General features: G+C 48.7%; 1 protein-coding gene across 6 annotated transcripts in view; it reads right to left on the bottom strand.

Annotated features, from left to right (window-relative positions):
- Window positions 1-1,358: 1,358 nt before the first annotated feature.
- The window catches only part of LOC116973674 (sine oculis binding protein homolog), a 259,428-nt gene continuing 239,662 nt past the window's right edge, over window positions 1,359-21,124 (bottom strand). For 5 of the 6 annotated variants that reach the window (XM_033021954.1, XM_033021955.1, XM_033021958.1 and 2 more), the window contains one exon: window positions 2,063-2,180. Coding sequence is in view for 1 of the 6 variants with exons in the window: in XM_033021956.1 (XP_032877847.1) it covers window positions 1,963-2,180 (218 nt within the window). In the remaining 5 variants the exon portion in view is untranslated. Of the gene's footprint in view, window positions 2,181-21,124 lie in introns of all 6 variants that reach the window. The other variant, XM_033021956.1, reaches the window with a different exon arrangement.

Raw genomic sequence — 21,124 nt, 5'->3', positions numbered from 1 at the left:
TATCTCTGCCTTACAAATATCCATTGGCTTGTACTACACAGCCTTCTGTGGCAATGAATTCCACAGATTCACCACCCTCTGACTAAAGAAATTCCTCCTCATCTTCCGAAAGGAACATCCTTTAATTCTGAGGCTGTGACCTCTGGTACTAGACTCTCCCACTAGTGGAAGCAATCAATCTACATCCACTCTGTCCAAACCTTTCACTATTCAGTTAGTTTTTCAATGAGGTGTCCCCTCATCCTTCTAAACTCCAGCGAGTACAGGCCCAGTGCCGTCAAACGCTCATCACACGTTAACCCACTCAATCCTGGGATCATTCACGTAAACCTCCTCTTAACCCTCTCCAGTGGGTCAGGCAGCGTCTGTGGAGGGAAGGAGCAGGCAGTGTATGGGGTCTTTGGAATAGAGTGGGGGAGAAGGCTAGGAAAGAGGTGGGGGCGGGGAAAATCCTAGCAAGTGATGGGTGGATACTGGTGAGGGGGGTGAGTGGCAGATGGGTGGATAAAGGTGCAAAGGAGACAAAAGCGTGTGGGATAAGGAGAAAAGTGGAGTGAAATGTGAAGAGAGGGAGGGATAGAGGTGGAAGGGGAAGGAATGGGGGGGGGGGGTGTAGGGGACAGGATAGTTGAAGAAGTAGCAGTTGATATGGAGGAATTTCTTTAATCAGAGGGTGGTGAATCTGTGGAATTCATTGCCGCAGACGGCTGTGGAGGCCAAGTCAATGGATATTTTTGTGGGTGCTGATCAGGTCCCAACCAAACCCCCCACCCCCAACCCCACTGGAACAAAAAGAGACGCGGCAGCGTGGACGATGGGCCGAAGGGCCTTGTTATAAGTAAGTGTTCGGAGCAGAATTATAGACAATAGACAATAGGTGCAGGAGTAGGCCATTCGGCCCTTCGAGACAGCACCGCCATTCAATGTGATCATGGCTGATCATCCCCAATCAGTACCCCGTTCCTGCCTTCTCCCCATAATCCCCTGACTCCGCTATATTTAAGAGCCCTATCCAGCTCTCTCTTGAAAGCATCCAGAGAACCGGCCTCCACCGCCCTCTGAGGCAGAGAATTCCACAGACTCACCACTCTCTGTGAGGAAAAGTGTTTCCTCGTCTCCATTCTAAATGGCTAATTAGGCCATTTGGCCCATCAAGTTTACTCTGCTGTCCTTTAATTCTGAGGCTGTGACCTCTGGTCCGAGACTCCCCACTGGTGGAAACATCCTCTCCACATCCACTCTATCCAGGCCTTTCACTGTTTGGTAATTCTGCTCCTGGAACATATGAAGCCCCTTATCCATGTTCTCCAGGGATGCTGCCTGACCCGCTGAGTTACTCCGGCACTTTGTGTCTGTTCCTTGCTTCCACTGTCCATCTGCCTTGCCTTGGCCGCAGAAGGAATCATCTGGCTGTTTACCCTTGACATGGGGCTGCTCGTGGTTTGAGGACCTTGCCACCTGGATCGCTCGGTATCTGGACCTATCCTGTTACGGACGGGGGGGGGGGTCAGGTGCAGACCAGAAGGGTGTGGAGGAGCGGGGTTCCTCGAAGGAAAGAAAAAAGGCGACGGCCTCAAATTGGTCCTTGTGTACGTACATGGGTAGGGGGGGGGGGGGAGGGGGGAAGTAACAAAAAGAAACAGGGCACAAAACTGGTCACTTTAGGAAAAGACACAAAGTGCTGGAGGAACTCAGCGGGTCAGGCAGCGTCTGTGGAGAGAATGGACAGGTGATGTTAGGTGTTGGGACCAATGAAGTATCCGTCAGAATCACGACCCGAAACGTCGTCTGTTCACCCCCCTTCCGCGGATGCTGCCTGACTCGCCGAGTTCCTCCGGCACCTTGTGTGTGGCTCAGGGTCCCGGCGTCTGCAGTCTGTGGTTCCTCCCGGTCGTCCCTGTCCCTCGCCGGGGGAGGAGGAGGTGGGGCGCGGACTCTCTCCCGCCTCCCTGCCGGGCCCGCCTAGAGGCTGGGCTCTGTCTGTCCCTGCACCGCGCTCTTCCACGCCGACTCTTTCAACTCCGAGCACTGGAAGTAGTGCCTCTTGCGATGAGATATCACTTGGCTGGAAGCGTGCCGGTCCGGCGAGCTGCCGGATGCCGCCGTCGTGGCCGCGGCGGGGTAGGTCACGCCGCTGGTCCATCGCTCCAAGCTGCTCAGCGGGCTGTCAAGCGAGATACCTGCAACGAGAACAAAACAACAAGCGTGGGTAAACCCTCCCCTTGGTCCGCTGCCGCGCGGTGTGTGTGTGTGTACGTGCGTGTGCGTGTGCGTCAGAGGCACGGTTTAGTTCAGTTTAGTTTAGAGATACAGCGCGGAAACAGGCCCTTCGGCCCACCGGGTCCGCGCCGACCGGCGATCCCCGCACACTAACACTATCCTACACACACTGGGGACAATTTACATTTATACCAAGCCGGTTAACCTACAAACCCGTACGTCTTTGGAGTGTGGGAGGAAACCGAAGATCTCGGAGAAAATCCACGCAAGTCACGGGGAGGACGTACAAACTCCGCACAGACAGCGCCCGTAGTCAGGATCAAACCCGGGTCTCTGGCGCTGTCAGGCTGCAACTCTACCGCTGAGCCACTGGTTTAGGTGTATTGTTGTCACATGCACCAAGGTACAGTGTAAAGCCTTGTTTTGCATGCAGTCCAAACAGATCAGTTAATACTATACATACATACGATCGTCAAAAATGCACACACCCTCCGTACCGCAAGCTTGGTCCTAGTCTACTCAACAGCCGAGTTTTGCTCAACAGCTTGGGCTAATAGCTGCCACACCAAAACGAGATGACACTGTCCTTAACTCTGCAACGTGGGTCATCACCAAGTCAGCAACTATGCAGTGGCTCCCTGTCCTCTGTCCTATCGCCCCTCCCAGCATACGCAGAAGGGAGAGGATGTTGAAAGATTGGTGCACCATCGAGGCGAACCCTGACCTTCCCATCCATGCTGGCTAGAACAATCTGCCCAACATGCGCCTGAAGTCCTGCAAACCCTTCAAGTTCAAGTTCAAGAGAGTTTATTGCCATGTGTCCCAGATAGGATTGCTTTGCAAGTGCTTTGCTTCAGCACACCAGAACATAGTAGGCATGAATACAGAACAGATCAGTGTGTCCATATACCATTGTATAAATATATACACACATGAATAAATAAACTGATAAAGTGCAAATAAACAGATAATGGGCTATTAATGGTCAGAGTTTTGTCCGAGCCGTGTTTAATAGCCTGATGGCTGTGGGGAAGTAGCTATTCCTGAACCTGGGCGTTGCAGACTTCAGGCTCCTGTACCTTCCACTTGAAGGTAGCGGGGAGATGAGTGTGTGGCCAGGATGGTGTGGGTCCTTGATGATGCTGCCAGCCTTTTTGAGGCAGTGACTGCGATAGATCCCCTCAATGGAAGGGAGGTCAGAGCCGCTGATGGACTGGGCAGTGTTTACTACTTTTTGTAGTCTCTTCCTCTCCAGGGCGCTCAAGTTGCCGAACCAAGCCACGATGCAACCGGTCAGCATGCTCTCTACTGTGCACCTGTAGAAGTTAGAGAGAGTCCTCCTTGACAAACCGACGCTCCGTAATCTTCTCAGGAAGTAGAGGCGCTGATGTGCTTTCTTGGTCATCCGTTAAACCCCTGGAAGACTTTGACACCAAGACTGAGTGTCGCAGAGCCTGGAAAGATGCCAACACCAACAACGGAGCCGTCACCCTACAGTGAAGCCACCAGGTTTTGACCTCCATCCCAGAACAGAATCTGCATCCTCCGTGTAAGAACAGCCCGTCACCTGCATAAGTGGGAGATGACAGACAGCCCTGCTTGCGACTGCGGACATCCAGACCAGACCATCCCACACATCGTGAATGACTGCCCAACTGAGGCTTTTCCCTGGGGGCATCAAAGCCATCCACCCAGTAACTGATGCTGTCCTGGCCTGGATGTCTACCCTTGGCCTACAACTTTAGGCTGTGCACGCCACACGCAAGAAGATCAAGTCAAACACAAGTACAATAGGTAGAGAGGGAGGGGGGGGGGGGGGGAGATATCAGAGTGCAGAAAACAGTTTTTGAGCTTTGTAGAGTAATGCCCCTGTCCCACTTAGGAAACCTGAACGGAAACCTCTGGAGACTTTGCGCCCCACCCAAGGTATCCATGCGGTTCCCGGAGGTTGCAGGTAGTGGAAGCAGGTAGGGAGACTGACCTCCGGGAACCGCACGGAAACCTTGGGTGGGGCACAAAGCCTCCAGAGGTTTCTGTTCAAGTTTCCTAAGTGGGACAGGGGCATAACAGTTCCAGCGAATAAGTCCAATGACCACAACAGAATACGTTCGAGCATCAGGGCAGTGGTCTAGCTTATGAAGGGGCTGTTCAGAAGCTTGATAACAGTGGAGATCACAGGACAGCGTTTGTCGGCACTGGGCCTGTACTCGATGGAGTTTAGAAGAATGAGGGGGAACCTCATGGAAACTTACCAAATAGTGAAAGGCCTGGATAGAGTGGATGTGGGGAAGATGTTTAGGAGTCTAGGCCTAGAGGGCATCGCTTCAGAATAAAAGGATGTACTTTTAGAATGGAGATGAGGAGGAATTTCTTCAATCAGAGGGTGGTGAATCTGTGGAATTCATTGCCACAGATGGCCGTGGAGGCCAAGAATGGATATTTCTAAGTGGAGATTGATAAGATTCTTGATTAGTACGGGTGTCACGGGTTATGGGGAGAAGGCAGGAGATTGGGATTTGGAGGGAAAGATAGATTTGCCACGATTGAATGGCGGAGCAGACTTGATGGGCCAAATGGCCTAATTCTGCTATTACAAATAATGAACATATGAATATGAGAAAAATTATGGAGTTTGGTGATGCACACTTTCAAGCTTCAAGGACCGTTCAGAAGCCTGATAACCAAGGGGAAGTAGCTATTCCTGAGTCTGGTGGTGCGCGCTTTTAAGCTTCTGCACCTTCAGCCCAACGGGAGTTGGTACTGGTGGGGGGCAGGGTGGAAAGGGTCTTTGATCATGTTGCAAGTGTTAGGAGTCATAGAGTTATACAGTGTGGAAGTTGGCCCAACTTGCCCACACTGGCCAACCCCATCTGCACTAGTCCCACCTGCCTGTGTTTGACCCATATCTCTCTAACCTGTCCTATCCATGTACCTGCCTAATTGTTTCTTAAACGTTGCAATAGTCCCAGCCTCAACTACCTCCTATGGCAGCTCGTTCCGTACACCCACCACCTTTTGCGTGAAAAATTACCCCTCAGGCTCCTATTAGATCTTTCACCCCTCACCTTAAACCTATGTCCTCTGGTCCTCGATTCCCCTACTCTGGGCAAGAGACTCTACCCGATCTATTCCTCTCATGATTTTGTACACCTCTATAAGATCTCCCCTCATCCTCCTGCGCTCCATGGAATAGAGACCCAGCCTACTCAACCTCTCCCTATAGCTCACACCCTCTAGTCCTGGCAACATCCTCGTAAATCTATTCTGAATCCTTTCAAGCTTGCCAATATCTTTCCTATAACACGGTGCCCAGAACTGAACTCAGTATTCTAAATGCGGTCTCACCAACGTCTTATACAACTGCAACATGACCTCCCGACTTCTATACTCAATAGTCCGAATGGTGAAGGCCAAAGTGCCAAAAGCCTTTTTGGCCACTTTATCTACCGGCAACTCGACGCGATCTATTCCTCTCACAATTTTGTGAAAGGGTAAAACTGTGGAGATAAGCTGTTCCAGAGACAGTAGAGATAGCATGTTAATGTAGCCTCCAAAAGCCAGTTTTGATTGTATTTACTGATTTCATGGCATGGAGTAGATGGAGCAGGTTCAAGTGCAGAGTATAAAACAAAGTGCTGGAGTAACTCAGCGGGTCTGACAGCACCTCTGGAGAACATGGATAGGTGACGTTTCGAGTCGGGACCCTTCTTCAGACCAGCATCTGCAGCTTCTTGTTTCTGTCGTCCTGTACAGACCATATTATTGCACGGGTGTGAGGCATGGACTCTCACTCGAGCACTGTCCAAGTCTCTCGATGGTACCTAAACCCGAATGCTCAGAAAAGTTCAAAGTTCACGAGTGTCTGTATCACTCGTTGTCACCTATTATTATTGTTTTTTAAATTATCATCATTAAAAACATTAGCGAGGCAGTGGCGCTGGTTTCAGACGGGCACGGTGACGGACGCACCACACATCTCTGTCCTCCGTGCAGCCGGCAAGCTCCTCGTTTGTCCCTACACGTGGGTCTTCCATCAACGTCTCCAGCAGCATCTTGATCGGCCGTCCCGGGTCACGTGTTCCATGGGCGGGTTCCCACGGCACGACCTTGTTTGCCGCCATTTCTGGGTGGGCGGTGGCAGTGACCAGCGAGCCTCATCCTTCTCCACCTGATCTTCTCGGTCAGAGGTGGAATCTCCCCGTTGGCGATGTGGTCCCTCTAACTGAACTTCTCTCAACATTCGGGTGTAGGTACCATCGAGAGACTTGGACAGTGCTGGAGTGAGAGTCCATGCCTCACACCGGTACAATAATATGGTCTCTACAGTTGCGTGGAAGAATCTCAGTTTGAGACCCTTAGGCATCCGTGACGTCCAGATTTTCCCCGTGTTATTGAGGGCTTCCCATGCGAGCGCTTTCCGGACCTTGATGTCATAGAAACATAGAAAATAGGTGCAGGAGTAGGCCATTTGGCCCTTCGAGCCTGCACCGCCATTCAATATGATCATGTCTGATCATCCAACTCAGTATCCTGTACCTGCCTTCTCTCTATACCCCCTGATCCCTTTAGCCACAAGGGCCACATCTAACTCCCTCTTAAATATAGCCAATGAACTGGCCTCAACTACATTCTGTGGCAGAGAATTCCACAGATTCACCACTCTTTGTGTGAAAAATGTTTTTCTCATCTGGGTACTGAAAGATTTCCCCCTTATCCTTAAACTGTGACCCCTTGTTCTGGACTTCCCCAACATCGGGAACAATCTTCCTGCATCTAGCCTGTCCAACCCCTTAAGAATTTTGTAAGTTTCAATAAGATCCCCCCTCAATCTTCTAAATTCTAGCGAGTACAAGCCGAGTCTATCCAGTCTTTCTTCATATGAAAGTCCTGACATCCCAGGAATCAGTCTGGTGAACCTTCTCTGCACTCCCTCTATGGCAAGAATGTCTTTCCTCAGATTTGGAGACCAAAACTGTACGCAGTACTCCAGGTGTGGTCTCACCAAGACCCTGTACAAATGCAGTAGAACCTCCCTGCTCCTATAGCCATGATCTCAATGAATGGCGGTGCTGGCTCGAAGGGCCGAAGGACCTATTGGCTATTGAATCTGTGCGTCCATGAGGACAGTCTCGACCTCCTTGTCTTCCTCAGTGACAGTAGGAGGTGACCCAAGCAGGTTGTTGAAGTGGTTCTTGAACCACGTGTTGGTTCGGTCCTCTGGAGCGTTGCCGTTGACTTGACCTGACTTGGTCTTCTTCCTGCCACTGGCCTCGTTCACGACCACCCATATCTCGCTTGCCATTGTTGGGGTATCACCTGCCCCACAGCCAACCATTAGAAACATAGAAAAACAGGCGCAGGAGTAGGCCATTCAAGCCAACACCGCCATTCAATATGATCATGGCTGATCATCCAAAATCAGTACCCCGTTCCTGCCGTCTCCCCATATCCCTTAATTCCGTTAGCCCTAAGAGCTAAATCTAACTCTCTCATGAAAACATCCAGTGAATTGGCCTCCACTGCCATCTGAGGCAGAGAATTCCACAGATTCACAACTCTCTGGGTGAAAAAGGTTTTTCCTCATCTCAGTCCTAAATGGCCTAATCCTTATTCTTATGTAGACAAAAATGCTGGAGAAACTCAGCGGGTGAGGCAGCATCTATGGAGCGAAGGAATAGGTGATGTTTCAGGTCAAGACCCTTCTTCAGACCGATTCTTAAACTGTGACCCTAGTTCTGGACTCCCCCAACATCGGGAACAATTTTCCTACATCTAGCCTGTCCAATCCTCTAAGAATTTTATATGTTTCTATCAGATTCCTGCTCATCCTTCTAAACTCCAGTGAATATAAGCCCAGTCGATCCATTATTTCATCATACGTTAGTCCCGCCATCCTAGGAATGAACCTGGTGAACCTACGCTGCACTACATCAATAGCAAGGGGGGGGGGGGGGGGGGGGGGAACCTAGGTGAGGACAGGACAAAGCCATGTCAAAGGCTTTTTGAAAGTCCAGATACACCACATCCACTGGCTCTCCCTTATCCATTCTACTTGTTACATCCTCAAAAAAATCCAGAATGATTCCCCTTTCAATGCTGACTTTGACCAATCCAGTCACTGCTTTCCAAATGCGCTGCTTTAACATCTTTAACACCAACCTCACCTACCCCAGGGTCAACAATGGACCATTGTGGGCTCCACCTTTCCTTCATCATTGTTACTTTCTGTATATCTTTCATTCATTTGTTCTATGTACTGTCTATATCTCTCGTTTCCCTTTCCCCTGACTCTCAGTCTAAAGAAGGCTCTCGACCAGAAACGTCACCTTTTCCTTTTCTCCAGAGATGCTGCCTAACTCGTAAGTTCATAAGTGATAGGATCGGAATTAGGTAATTCAGCCCATCGCCTACTCTACCATTCAATCATGTCAGATCTATCTTTCCCTCTCAACCCCATTCTCCTGTCTTCTCCCCATAACCTGACACCCATATTAATCAGGAATCTATCTATGTGTCTTAAAAATATCCATTGATGGCCTCCACAGCCTTCTGTGGCAAAGAATTCCATAGATGCACCACCCAACATTACAGCTTTTTGTGTCTATCCTTGTTTCTATAGCTCACACCTCTCTGGGTGAAAAGGTTTTTAGGAGAGCTCCCCCTCCCCTCACCATCAACAACACCACAGTCACATCTTTTAAGTTCCTGGGAACCATCATCTCCAAGGACCTTAAATGGGGGGCCACCATCGACTCCACAGTCAAAAAGGCCCAACAAAGGATGTACTTCCTGCGGCAGCTGAGGAAGCACAATCTGCCGCAGACAATGATGGTCCAATTCTACACGGCCATCGTAGAGTCTGTTCTCACCTTCTCCATCATGGTCTGGTTTGGCTCAGCCACCAAGCACGACATCCGGAGGCTGCAGCGAATTGTCCGATCAGCTGAGAAGGTTGTTGGCTGCAACCTTCCCTCCATTGATGAACTGTACACTGCAAGGGCCAGGAAGCGAGCGGGCAAGATCATCTCTGACCCCTCTCACCCTGGTCACAAACTCTTTGAATCACTTCCCTCTGGAAGGCGACTCCGGACTGTCAAAGCTGCCACAGCCAGACATAAAAACAGCTTTTTTCCCACGAGTAGTAGCTTGACTCAATAACCAAAAATCTGTAGCCTCCTTTTGCTCTGGTATTTTATTTAATTCACATGTTTAATCAATAATGTTTTATTATTAATGTTTAATGTTTTATGTGTCAATCTTAATTGTTACTGTATATCGTGTTGTTACTTGGCGAGCGGAGCACCAAGGCAAATTCCTTGTATGTGTACATACTTGGCCAATAAACTTCATTTATAAATTCATTCATTCTTGGTATCTTGGGATGTGCCTAACATAGCAGGCATGTCCCATGGACTAGTCCAACAACAGTGGGACTTTGTGGAAGCAATGGTTAACTAATAAAGACACAGAATGTTGGAGCAACTCAGTGAGTCAAGCAGCATCTCTGGAAAGCATGGATAGATAACGTTTCGGGATCTGGGCCCTTCTTTAGAATATCGTTCTCGGGTACACAAAGACTGGACAGTTCTACCAGCCCATGCCTAAACCCACCAGACCTACCCTCAAACCATCTGTTCATACGCATGGAACATATTCAGTGGGTAGAATGCAGAACTTTAACAGGAAGTTGAATTGAGTGCAGGTTGGAGAGAGAGAGAGAGAGATAGAGAGAGCCAGAGAGTGAGAGAGAAAGAGAGAGAGCCAGAGAGTGAGAGGGAGAGAGAGAGAGAGGGAGAGAGAGGAAGAGAGAGGGAATAAATAGAGAGAGAGAGGGAAAGAGAGAGAGGAAGAGAGTGAGAGAGAGAGAGAGGGAGGGAGAAAGAGAGAGGGAGAGTGAGAGCGAGGGGGAAGAGAGAGAGAGAGAGAGAGAGAGACGGAGTGGAAGAGAGAGAGCGAGAGGGAGCGGAAGAGAGAGAGAGAGTAGAGAGAGAGTGAGAGAGAGAAAGAGAGAGAGAGAGGGGAAGAGAGTGAGAGATGAGAGGAAGAGAGAGTGAGAGCATCCTATTTACCTGTGCTGTCACTTTCAAGGAACCATGCACCTGCACTCCCAGATCCCTCTGCTCTACAACACTCCCTGCCCAACTATTCACTTTGATGAGACGATAGAAATACAGGGATGTTGAGGTCAGAGGCCTTATTTCAGAAGAAAGCTTTCATAATTTAGATTGGTAAATTTGAAGAAGGATTTCCTCTAATGGGGTAAGAATGAAGTTTAAAATTTCAAGCTGAAGTGAAAGCAAGAACGCAGGTTTTCACACACACACACACACTCACGCACACACACACGCACGCACACACACACTCACGCACGCGCACACACACGCACATACTCACGCACACACACACTCGCGCACGCACGCACACACACACACACACAGATGCACTCACACACACATACACACTCACGCACACACTCACGCACACACACACACTCACGCCCGCACACACTCACGCACGCGCACACACACGCACACTCACGCACACATGCACTCACACACTTACGCACACACTCACGCACACACACACTCACGCACACACTCACGCCCGCACACACTCACGCACGCGCACACACACGCACACACTCACACGCACACTCACGCACTCGCACACACACTCACGCACACACGCAGACACACACACAGATGCACTCACACACACATACACACACACAGACGCACTCACACACACACACATACACACAGACACATACACACACAGACACACTCACACACACACATACACACAGACACACACACACAGACGCACTCACACACACATACACACACAGATGCACTCACAGACGCACACACACAGCAGAGACAGACACAAGAACGCACACACTCACACACACACATACACTTAGACACACCCACCTACACTCACAAACACACACACTTATACACACACTCAGGTACTCACACCCACACTCAGACACCCACACACACACACTCAGACACACAAATACTCACACATTAAGACACACACACAGATACAAAGACACACACATGCAGACACATACACAGACACACTCACAAAGAAACACATACAAACACACGCACATAGACACACACACACGCGCATCTTAAAATCCCACCGTACAATACTCACCATCAGTAATCTAAAGAAAATAGAACATGCAAACATTTTAACAGATGCAAAAACATGGAATTGAAAGTGTCAAGAATAAAGAAATTGCAGTTTTCCAAAGCAAGCATGCCACGATATATGAATGCCTTACCTTTCTTTAGCTGATCTTGGGAACAAGGAAAGCACTAACAAAGCAGTATGCATGACCTCTGCCTGATGTCATAGGACAACCTGCAAGATGGGACTAGTGCCACACATAGGCCTTGGCAGAGGAGTTTTTACTTTCCATTTAGATGGTAGTTGACTCAGGGACTATCGCAATGTTTGAGAAACAGTTAGGCAGGGACATGGATAGGACAGGTTTGGAGGGCTAATGAGCCAAACGCAGGCAGGTGGGACTAGTGTAGCTGGGGCATGTTGGTCGGTGTGGGCACGTTGGGACAAAGGGCTTGTTCCTACACTGTATCACTATGACTGTATATAAAGTTGAGCCTTTACAATAATTCAGCAGTTTTCATGGTCATAAGTGATAGGAGCAGAAGCAGGCCATTCGAGCTATCAAGCCTACTCTGCCATTCAATCATGGCTGATCTAACTTCCCTCTCAACCCCATTCTCCTGCCTTCTCCCCATAACAATAGACAATAGGTGCAGGAGCAGGCCATTTGGCCCTTCAAGCCAGCACCGCCATTCAATGTGATCATGCCTGATCATCCACAATCAGTACCGCTATTTTTAAGAGTCCTATCGAGCTCTCTCTTGAAATCCATGACACCCTTATTAATCAAGAATCTATCTATCTCTGCCTTAAAAATACCCACTGACTTGGCCTCCACAGCCGTCTGTGGCAATGAATTCCACAGATTCACCACCTTCTGACTAAAGAAATTCCTCCTTTCTAAAGGAATGTCCTTTTATTCTGAGGTCATGACCTCTGGTCCTAGACTCTCCCACTAGTGGAAACATCTTCTCCGCATCCACTGTATCCAGGCCTTTCACCATTCGGTAAGTTTCAATGAGGTTCCCCCTCATCCTTCTACACTCCAGCGAGTACAGGCCCAGTGCCGTCAAACGTTCATCATAGGTTAACCCACGCATTCCTACGATCATTCTCGTAAACCTCCTCTGGACCCTCTCCAGAGCCAGCAAATCCTTCCTCAGATATGGGGCCCAAAACTGCTCACAATACTCCAAATGCGCTTTTCTTGGTTGAATAACTTCCAGATTTACGGGCAGCATGGGAGCGCAGCACTTGGAGTTTTTATATGTTTAAGAAGGAACTGCAGATGCTGGAAAATTGAAGGTAGACAAAAGTGCTGGAAAAACTCAGCGGGTGTGGCAGCATCTATGGAGCAAAGGAAATAGGCAATGTTTCGGGCTGAAACCCTTCTTCAGACTGATGTAGGGTGGGGGGGTGGGGAAGAAGACTTGTTATACACCTGGTTAATCATTCTCACAATGTCCCTACTTATATTCTACTGGAAGGCAAGTCATTATTGTTCGTGTACTCCACTGCAGACCATGATAAATGAGTGGGCGGTGCTGTGGTGCAGCGGGTAGAGTGCCTCAGCCCCAGAGACCCGGGTTCAATCCTGACCTCAAGTGCAGTCAGTGTAGAGTTTGTATGTTCCCCTTGTGACCGCAAGGGGTTTTCTCCGGATTCCTCCCACATCCCAAAGATGCGCGGGTTTAGAGGTTAATTGGCCCTCTGCAAATTGCGCTTAGTGTGTAGGGCATGGATGTGATAACATAGAACTAGTGTGAAGGGGCGATCGATGGTCGGCGAGGACAAGGTGGGCCAGATTAGATCTCTTAACTAAAAGAAAATATGAATAAACGCTTTCATTACTCTGGAATTTAGAACGAGAGGGGATCTTATTAAAACATATAAGATTATTAAGGGTTTGGACACGCTAGAGGCAGGAAACATGTTCCCGATGTTGGGGGAGTCCAGAACCAGGGGCCACAGTTTAAGAATAAGGGGTAAGACATTTAGAACGGAGACAAGGAAACACTTTTTCACGCAGAGAGTTGTGAGTCTGTGGAATTCTCTGCCTCAGAGGGCGGTGGAGGCCGGTTCTCTGGATGCTTTCAAGAGAGAGTTAGAGCTCTTAAAGATAGCGGAGTCAAGGGATATGGGGAGAAGGCAGGAACGAGGTACTGATTGTGGATGATTGTGGATCAGTATTGATGTGGATAGAGAACTGGCTGGCAAACAGGAAGCAAAGAGTAGGAGTAAACGGGTCCTTTTCACAATGGCAGGCAGTGACTAGTGGGGTACCGCAAGGCTCAGTGCTGGGACCCCAGCTATTTACAATATATATTAATGATCTGGATGAGGGAATTGAAGGCAATATCTCCAAGTTTGCGGATGACACGAAGCTGGGGGGCAGTGTTAGCTGTGAGGAGGATGCTAGGAGACTGCAAGGTGACTTGGATAGGCTGGGTGAGTGGGCAAATGTTTGGCAGATGCAGTACAATGTGGATAAATGTGAGGTTATCCATTTTGGTGGCAAAAACAGGAAAGCAGACTATTATCTAAATGGTGGCCGACTAGGAAAAGGGGAGATGCAGCGAGACCTGGGTGTCATGGTACACCAGTCATTGAAAGTGGGCATGCAGGTGCAGCAGGCAGTGAAGAAAGCGAATGGTATGTTAGCTTTCATAGCAAAAGGATTTGAGTATAGGAGCAGGGAGGTTCTACTGCAGTTGTACAGGGTCTTGGTGAGACCACAACTGGAGTATTGCGTACAGTTTTGGTCTCCAAATCTGAGGAAGGACATTATTGCCATAGAGGGAGTGCAGAGAAGGTTCACCAGACTGATTCCTGGGATGTCAGGACTGTCTTATGAAGAAAGACTGGATAGACTTGGTTTATACTCTCTAGAATTTAGGAGATTGAGAGGGGATCTTATAGAAACTTACAAAATTCTTAAGGGGTTGGACAGGCTAGATGCAGGAAGATTGCTCCCGATGTTGGGGAAGTCCAGGACAAGGGGTCACAGCTTAAGGATAAGGGGGAAATCCTTTAAAACCGAGATGAGAAGAACTTTTTTCACACAGAGAGTGGTGAATCTCTGGAACTCCCTGCCACAGAGGGTAGTCGAGGCCAGTTCATTGGCTATATTTAAGAGGGAGTTAGATGTGGCCCTTGTGGCTAAGGGGATCAGAGGGTATGGAGAGAAGGCAGGTACGGGATACTGAGTTGGATGATCAGCCATGATCATATTGAATGGCGGTGCAGGCTCGAAGGGCCGAATGGCCTACTCCTGCACCTAATTTCTATGTTTCTATGAATGGCGGTGCTGGCTCGAAGGGCCGCAAGGCCTACTCCTGCACCTATTGTCTATTGACTACACCTAACCCTCTGACGAACTAGTCCTGTGTAATAAGCAATATTACTGACAGTCACTTTGCTAACTATCAGCAAAGGTAACAAACATAGAAAATGGCGGAATGGACCAAATAACATCAATTAGGAGAAAAACAGCCTCGATGTTTCAGGTCAAGAACCCTTCATGAAAACGGAAATAGATGGTTTTTGTGTTGGTTTATTGTGATTAGGTACCTTCTCCCTGTGACCGCGTGGGTTTTCTCCGGGTGCTCCGGTTACCTCCCACTCTCCACAGACGTGCAAGTTTGTAGGTTAATTGGCTGTAAATTCTCCCTAGGGCGGCCCGGTGGCGCAGCGGTAGAGTTGCTGCCTTACAGCGCCAGAGACCCGGATTCCATCCTGAATACGGGTGCTGTCTGCACGGAGTTTCGGCCAACCGAGTACGCGCCCACCAGCGATCCCCACACATTAACACTACCCTAACACGCACTAGGGACAACTTTACAATTATACCCAGCCAATTAACCTACAAACCTGTACATCTTTGGAGTGTGGGAGGAAATCGAATACCCTGGCGAAAACCCACGCAATATAGACATGCACAATGTTTGTGCTGAACATGATGTCAAGTTTAGGGTTTAGGATTAGGTTTATTGCTGTCACCCATACTGACTCTGTAAGGCAGCAACTCTACCGCTGAGCCACTGTGCCACCCTTAAGGGCCTGTCCCACTGTACGAGGTAATTCAAGAGCTCTCCTGAGTTTAAGAAAAAAATCAAACATGTTGAAAAATGTCCACGAGAGCCCCGAGTACCTACGAGTGGCTATTACCGTAATTCTCCGAGTTCGAATAGAAACATAGAAAATAGGTGCAGGAGTAGGCCATTCGGCCCTTTGAGCCTGCACCGCCATTCAATGTGATCATGGCTGATCATCCAACTCAGTATCCTGTACCTGCCTTCTCTCCATACCCCCTGATCCCTTTAGCCACAAGGGCCACATCTAACTCCCTCTTAAATATAGCCAATGAACTGGCCTCAACTACCTTCTGCGGCAGAGAAATCCAGAGATTCACCACTCTCTGTGTGAAAAATGTTTTTCTCATCTCGGTCCTAAAAGATTTCCTCCTTATCCTTAAACTGTGACCCCTTGTTCTGGACTTCCCCAACATCGGGAACAATCTTCCTGCATCTAGCCTGTCCAACCCCTTAAGAATTTTGTAAGTTTCTATAAGATCCCCCCTCAATCTTCTAAATTCTAGCGAGTACAAGCCGAGTCTATCCAGTCTTTCTTCATATGAAAGTCCTGACATCCCAGGAATCAGTCTGGTGAACCTTCTCTGTACTCCCTCTATGGCAAGAATGTCTTTCCTCAGATTAGGAGACCAAATCTGTACGCAATACTCCAGGTGTGGTCTCACCAAGACCCTGTACAACTGCAGTAGAACCTCCCTGCTCCTATACTCAAATCCTTTTGCTATGAATGCTAACATACCATTCAGGGGAAACTCTTGATTAGCTTGTACAGTGGGACAGGCCCTTTAGGATTCAAGACCAATGCGATGGAAGAGTTCCAGATATAGTGATGGGGTTCAGATAATTCCCGTGCAACATGCCAGCTCTGCCAGGTGACAGCTGTCTCCGTGAGTAAATCTCCACACAGTTTGCCTACCTAAGACTTTACATGGTGGCATTGTCGACTAATATCTGTCAGCAACATTCAAAAGCATGATGAGACATCAGAGCCCAGAAATAAGGTGGCACGGTGGCGCAGCGGTAGAGTTGCTGCCTCATAGTGCCAGTGGGGCTCATGGTGTCGACCTCCCTGTGGTGAGCCCTGTCAACTGACCACAGTCGGGCGAACGACAACAAACAGAGACAGCAGCAGCGCCGCAGCTTGGCGCCAACACGGAGCATGCGCCCGTTCGATCCTGACTACGGGCGCTGTCTGTATGGAGTTTGTACGTTCTCCCCGTGACCTGCGTGGGGTTTCTCCGGGCGCCTGTTTCCTCCCACACTCCAAAAACGTGCAGGTTTGTAGCTTAATTGGCTTCTGCAAATTGTCGCTGGTGTGTAGGATAGTGATAGTGTACGAGATGATCACTGAAACATCACCTAACCATGTACAAGTCTGAAGAAGTGCCCTGCCCCAAAATATCACCTACCCATGAACTCCAGAGATGCTGCCTGACCTGCTGCGTTACTCCAGCACATTATGTCTACCAGCACTTGCCGTTCCTTGTTTGGACAATGTAAGCATACTATCGGGTTGCATCACAGCTTGATTGTGAATAGCACTACCCAAGTCTATAAGAAATTGCAGAGAGTTGTGCATGCAGCCCAGTCTATCACATGGACCAAACAAATTTACGAGTCATCCTTAAATACAGGAGAGGTGCCGGAAGACTGGAGGGTGGCAAATGTTGTGCCTCTTTTCAAGAAGGGCTACAGGAAAAATGCTGGGAACTATAGGCCGGTGAGCCTAACATCTGTCGTTGGAAAGTTACTGGAGAGTATTCTGAGGGATAGGTTATACAGGCATTTGGATGGGCAAGGGCTGATTAGGGATAGTCAGCATGGTTTTGTACGTGGGAGGTCGTGTCTCACAAATATGATTGATTTTTTTGAAGACGTGACCAAAAAGATCGATGAGGGCAGAGCTGTAGATGGATTTGACAAGGCATTCAACAAGGTTCCGCATGGTAAGCTGCTCTGGAATGTTAGATCACTTTAAGGATAAGGGGGAAATCTTTTAGGACCGAGATGAGAAGAGCATTTTTCACACAGAGAGTGGTGAATCTCTGGAATTCTCTGCCACAGAAGGTAGTTGAGGCCAGTTCATTGGCTATATTTAAGGGGGAGTTAGATGTGGCCCTTGTGGCTAAAGGGATCCAGGGGGTATGGAGAGAAGGCAGGTACAGGATACTGAGTTGGATGATCAGCCAAGATCATATTGAATGGCGGTGCAGGCTCGAAGGGCCGAATGGCCTACTCCTGCACCTATTTTCTATGTTTCTATGGGATCCAAGGAGAGATAGCTGAAAGGATAGCAAATTGGCTCCATGGAATGAAGCAGAGGAAGGTTGCTTCTCGGACTGGAGGCCTGTAACTAGTGGTGTGCCTCAGCGTTCGATGCTGGGCCCATTACTGTTTGTCATCTACATCAATGATTTGGATGAGAACATACAGGTCAAGATGAGCAAGTTTGCTGATGATACAAAAGTGGGTGGTTTTGCAGATAGTGAAGATGATTGTGAATGATTGCAGCAGGATCTGGATCGATTGGCCAGGGGGGCGGAGGAATGGTTGATGGAATTTAATACAGAGAAGTGTGAGGTGTTGCATTTTGGCACTTCGAAAAAGGTCAGGACCTACACAGTGAATGGTAGAGCTCTGGGTAGTGTTGGAGAGCAGAGGGATCTGCAGGTGCATGGTTACTTGAAGGTCGAGTCGCAAGTAGATAAGGTGGTCAAAAAGGCTTTTGGCACTTTGGCCTTCACCAATCAGAGTATTGAGTATAGAAGTTGGGAGGTCGTGTTGCCAGTTATACAAGACATTGGTGAGACCGCATTTAGAATATTGTGTAGGAAAGAACTGCAGATGCTGGTGTAAAAACCGCAGGCAAGTAGGACTATTGTAGCTGGGACATTGTTGGCCGGTGTGGGCAAGTTTGGGCTTGTTTCCACACTGTATGACTCTATGCATCCCCCCAATAATTGACTCCATCTGCACTTCACGCTGCCTCAGAAAAGCTGCCAACGCAATCAAAGACTTGTCCCACCCCGGCCATTCCTTCTTCTCCCCGCTCAAGTCCGGCAGAAGGTACAGAAGCTTGAAAGTGCGCACCACCAGACTTAGGAGCAGCCTCTTCCCCTCGTTACCAGGTTTCTGAACGGTCCTTCCATGAGCTAGGGACATTGCGGACATTGCTCCTGTGGAACTGGTGCGCTACAACGTTGAGAACTATATTCTGCACTCTGTATCCTCCCCTTCGCTGGAGACTGAGTGTCTCCTGTTATATGACCCGTTTGCTGTGTAACCAAAGGGTTCACATAACATGATAAACCTCATTGGCAAAGCGTGAGTACTGTATAAACAGTCGGAACAAGGAACTGCAGATGCTAGTTTACGTTTGTCATTTTAAACCCCTTATTCTGACTACTGGCATAATTAGCTGTGAGGCATCTGGTATTATTTATAATGCATTATGGAGAGGGGAGTATGTGTCACACAAATGGGCCTTTTGTTTCAGCGTGGGCTGTAAATGAAATTAATTTTAGTGTTTATAAAACTCCTGCCAACTGATTAAATGAGTGGGTCACAAAGTCGACTTGCCATGTCCATTTTTAGCAGATTATTATTTTAAATAATACGAAGGAAAATAACTACTTGTCAACAATGTTAAGGAATAGCATTAAGGAGCAAAATAAATATTTCGCTTTTAGAAACACAACAGGCCCTTCTGCCCACTGAGTCTCAGCTTGGTTTGGTTTAGAGATACAGCGCAGAAACAGGCCCTTCGGCCCACCGAGTCTGTGCCGACCAGCGATCCCCCCGTACACTAGCACTCTCCTACACCCCAGGGACAACTTACAATTTTACTGAAGCCAATTGGAGTGTGGGGGGGGGGGGAAACCAGAGTGCCAGGAGACAACCCACGTGGTCATAGGGAGAACGTACAAACTCCGTGCAGTCAGCACCTGTGGTCAGGAACGAACCAGCGTCTACGGCGCCGTGAGGCAGCTGCTCAACAACTGTGCCACCGTGCCACCCCACGCCGACGTTTGATCCCCAGTTCACGCCAGTTCTACTTTATCCCACTTTCCCATCCACTCCCTGCACACCAGGGGCGATTTACAGAGACCGACAAACTCCAAACGGACACAAAGTGCTGACGTAACTCAGCAGGTCAGGTAGCTTCTCAGGTGGCTTCTGAACCGTCCCTTCCATAAGCAAGGATGCCGGCCAATTCATTGTGGACATTGGAACTGATGAGAACTATTATCTGCACTCTGTATCTTTCCCTTTGCTCTAAGTTGAGTTGGGATTGATTATAGACAATAGACAACAGGTGCAGGAGTAGGCCATTCGGCCCTTCGAGCCAGCACCGCCATTCAATGTGATCATGGCTGATCATCCCCAATCAGTACCCCGTTCCTGCCTTCTCCCCATATCCGCTATTTTTAAGAGCCCTATCTAGCTCTCTCTTGAAAACATCCAGAGAACCTGCCTCCACCGCTCTCTGAGGCAGAGAATTCCACAGACTCACCAGTCTCTGTGAGAAAAAGTGTTTCCTCGTCTCCGTTCTAACCTTATTCTTAAACTATGGCCCCTGGTTCTGGACTCCCCCAACTTCGGGAACATGTTTCCTGCCTCTAGCGTGTCCAAACCCTTAACAATCTTATATGTTTCAATGAGATCCCCTCACACCCTTCTAAACTCCAGAGTGTACAAGCCCAGCCGCTCCATTCTCTCAGCATATGACAGTCCCGCCATCCCGGGAATTAATCTTGTAAACCTACGCTGCACTCCCTCAATAGCAAGAATGTCCTTCCTCAACTTAGGGGACTAAAACTGCACACAATACTCCAGGTGTGGTCTCACTAGGGCTCTGTACAACTGCAGAAGGACCTCTTTGCTCCTATATTCGATTCCTCTTGTTATAAAGGCCAACGTGCCATTCGCTTTCTTCACTTCCTGCTGTACCTGCATGCTTAAATCTGTTTTAATAGCATGCAAAACAAAACGTTTCACTGTGCCTTGCTACACGTGACGATAATAAACCTAAATATAAACCTAGTGTCCATAAGTGACAGTAAGATTATCCATCGATAGACACATAATGCTGGAGTAACCCAGCGGGTCAGGCAGCTTCTCTGGAGAAAAGGAATAGGTGACGTTTCTGGTCGATACCTTTCTTCACACTGAAAGATAGAAGTGGGGGGAGGAAGTGAGTCGGAAAAAGTCCAGAACAGATCGGGGCCGGCAAAAGAAGACCTCAGGAAGGGTGGAGTCCATAATGGCCCATTGTTGGCTGGAGTAGATGTGCTAACGAGAATGAAACAGGATGCGATCGGTGGAACTGGTAGGATGACTAGGGTGGGGGAGTGGGGAGAGAGAAGGAAAGCAAGGGTTGCTTGAAGTTTGAGAGATCAACATTCACACCTGGATGGAAGGAACGGGTGACGTTACGGGTTGAGGCCCTTCTTCAGACTTCACAGTTTGAACAGACTTCACAGTCCGAAGAAGGGTCTCGACCCGAAACGTCACCCGTTCCTTTTCTCCAGAGACGCTGCCTGTCCCGCTGAGTTACTCCAGCATTTTGTGTCTATCTTCGGTGTAAACCAGCATCTGCAGTTCCTTCCCACACCAAACATTCATACCGCTGGGGTGTAAGTTGCCCAAGCAAAATTAGGTGCTGTTCC

The sequence above is a fragment of the Amblyraja radiata genome, chromosome 5, assembly GCF_010909765.2.
Source record: "Amblyraja radiata isolate CabotCenter1 chromosome 5, sAmbRad1.1.pri, whole genome shotgun sequence".
NCBI classification, from domain to species: Eukaryota; Metazoa; Chordata; class Chondrichthyes; order Rajiformes; family Rajidae; genus Amblyraja; species Amblyraja radiata.
This window is presented reverse-complemented; position numbering and strand designations above follow the sequence as displayed.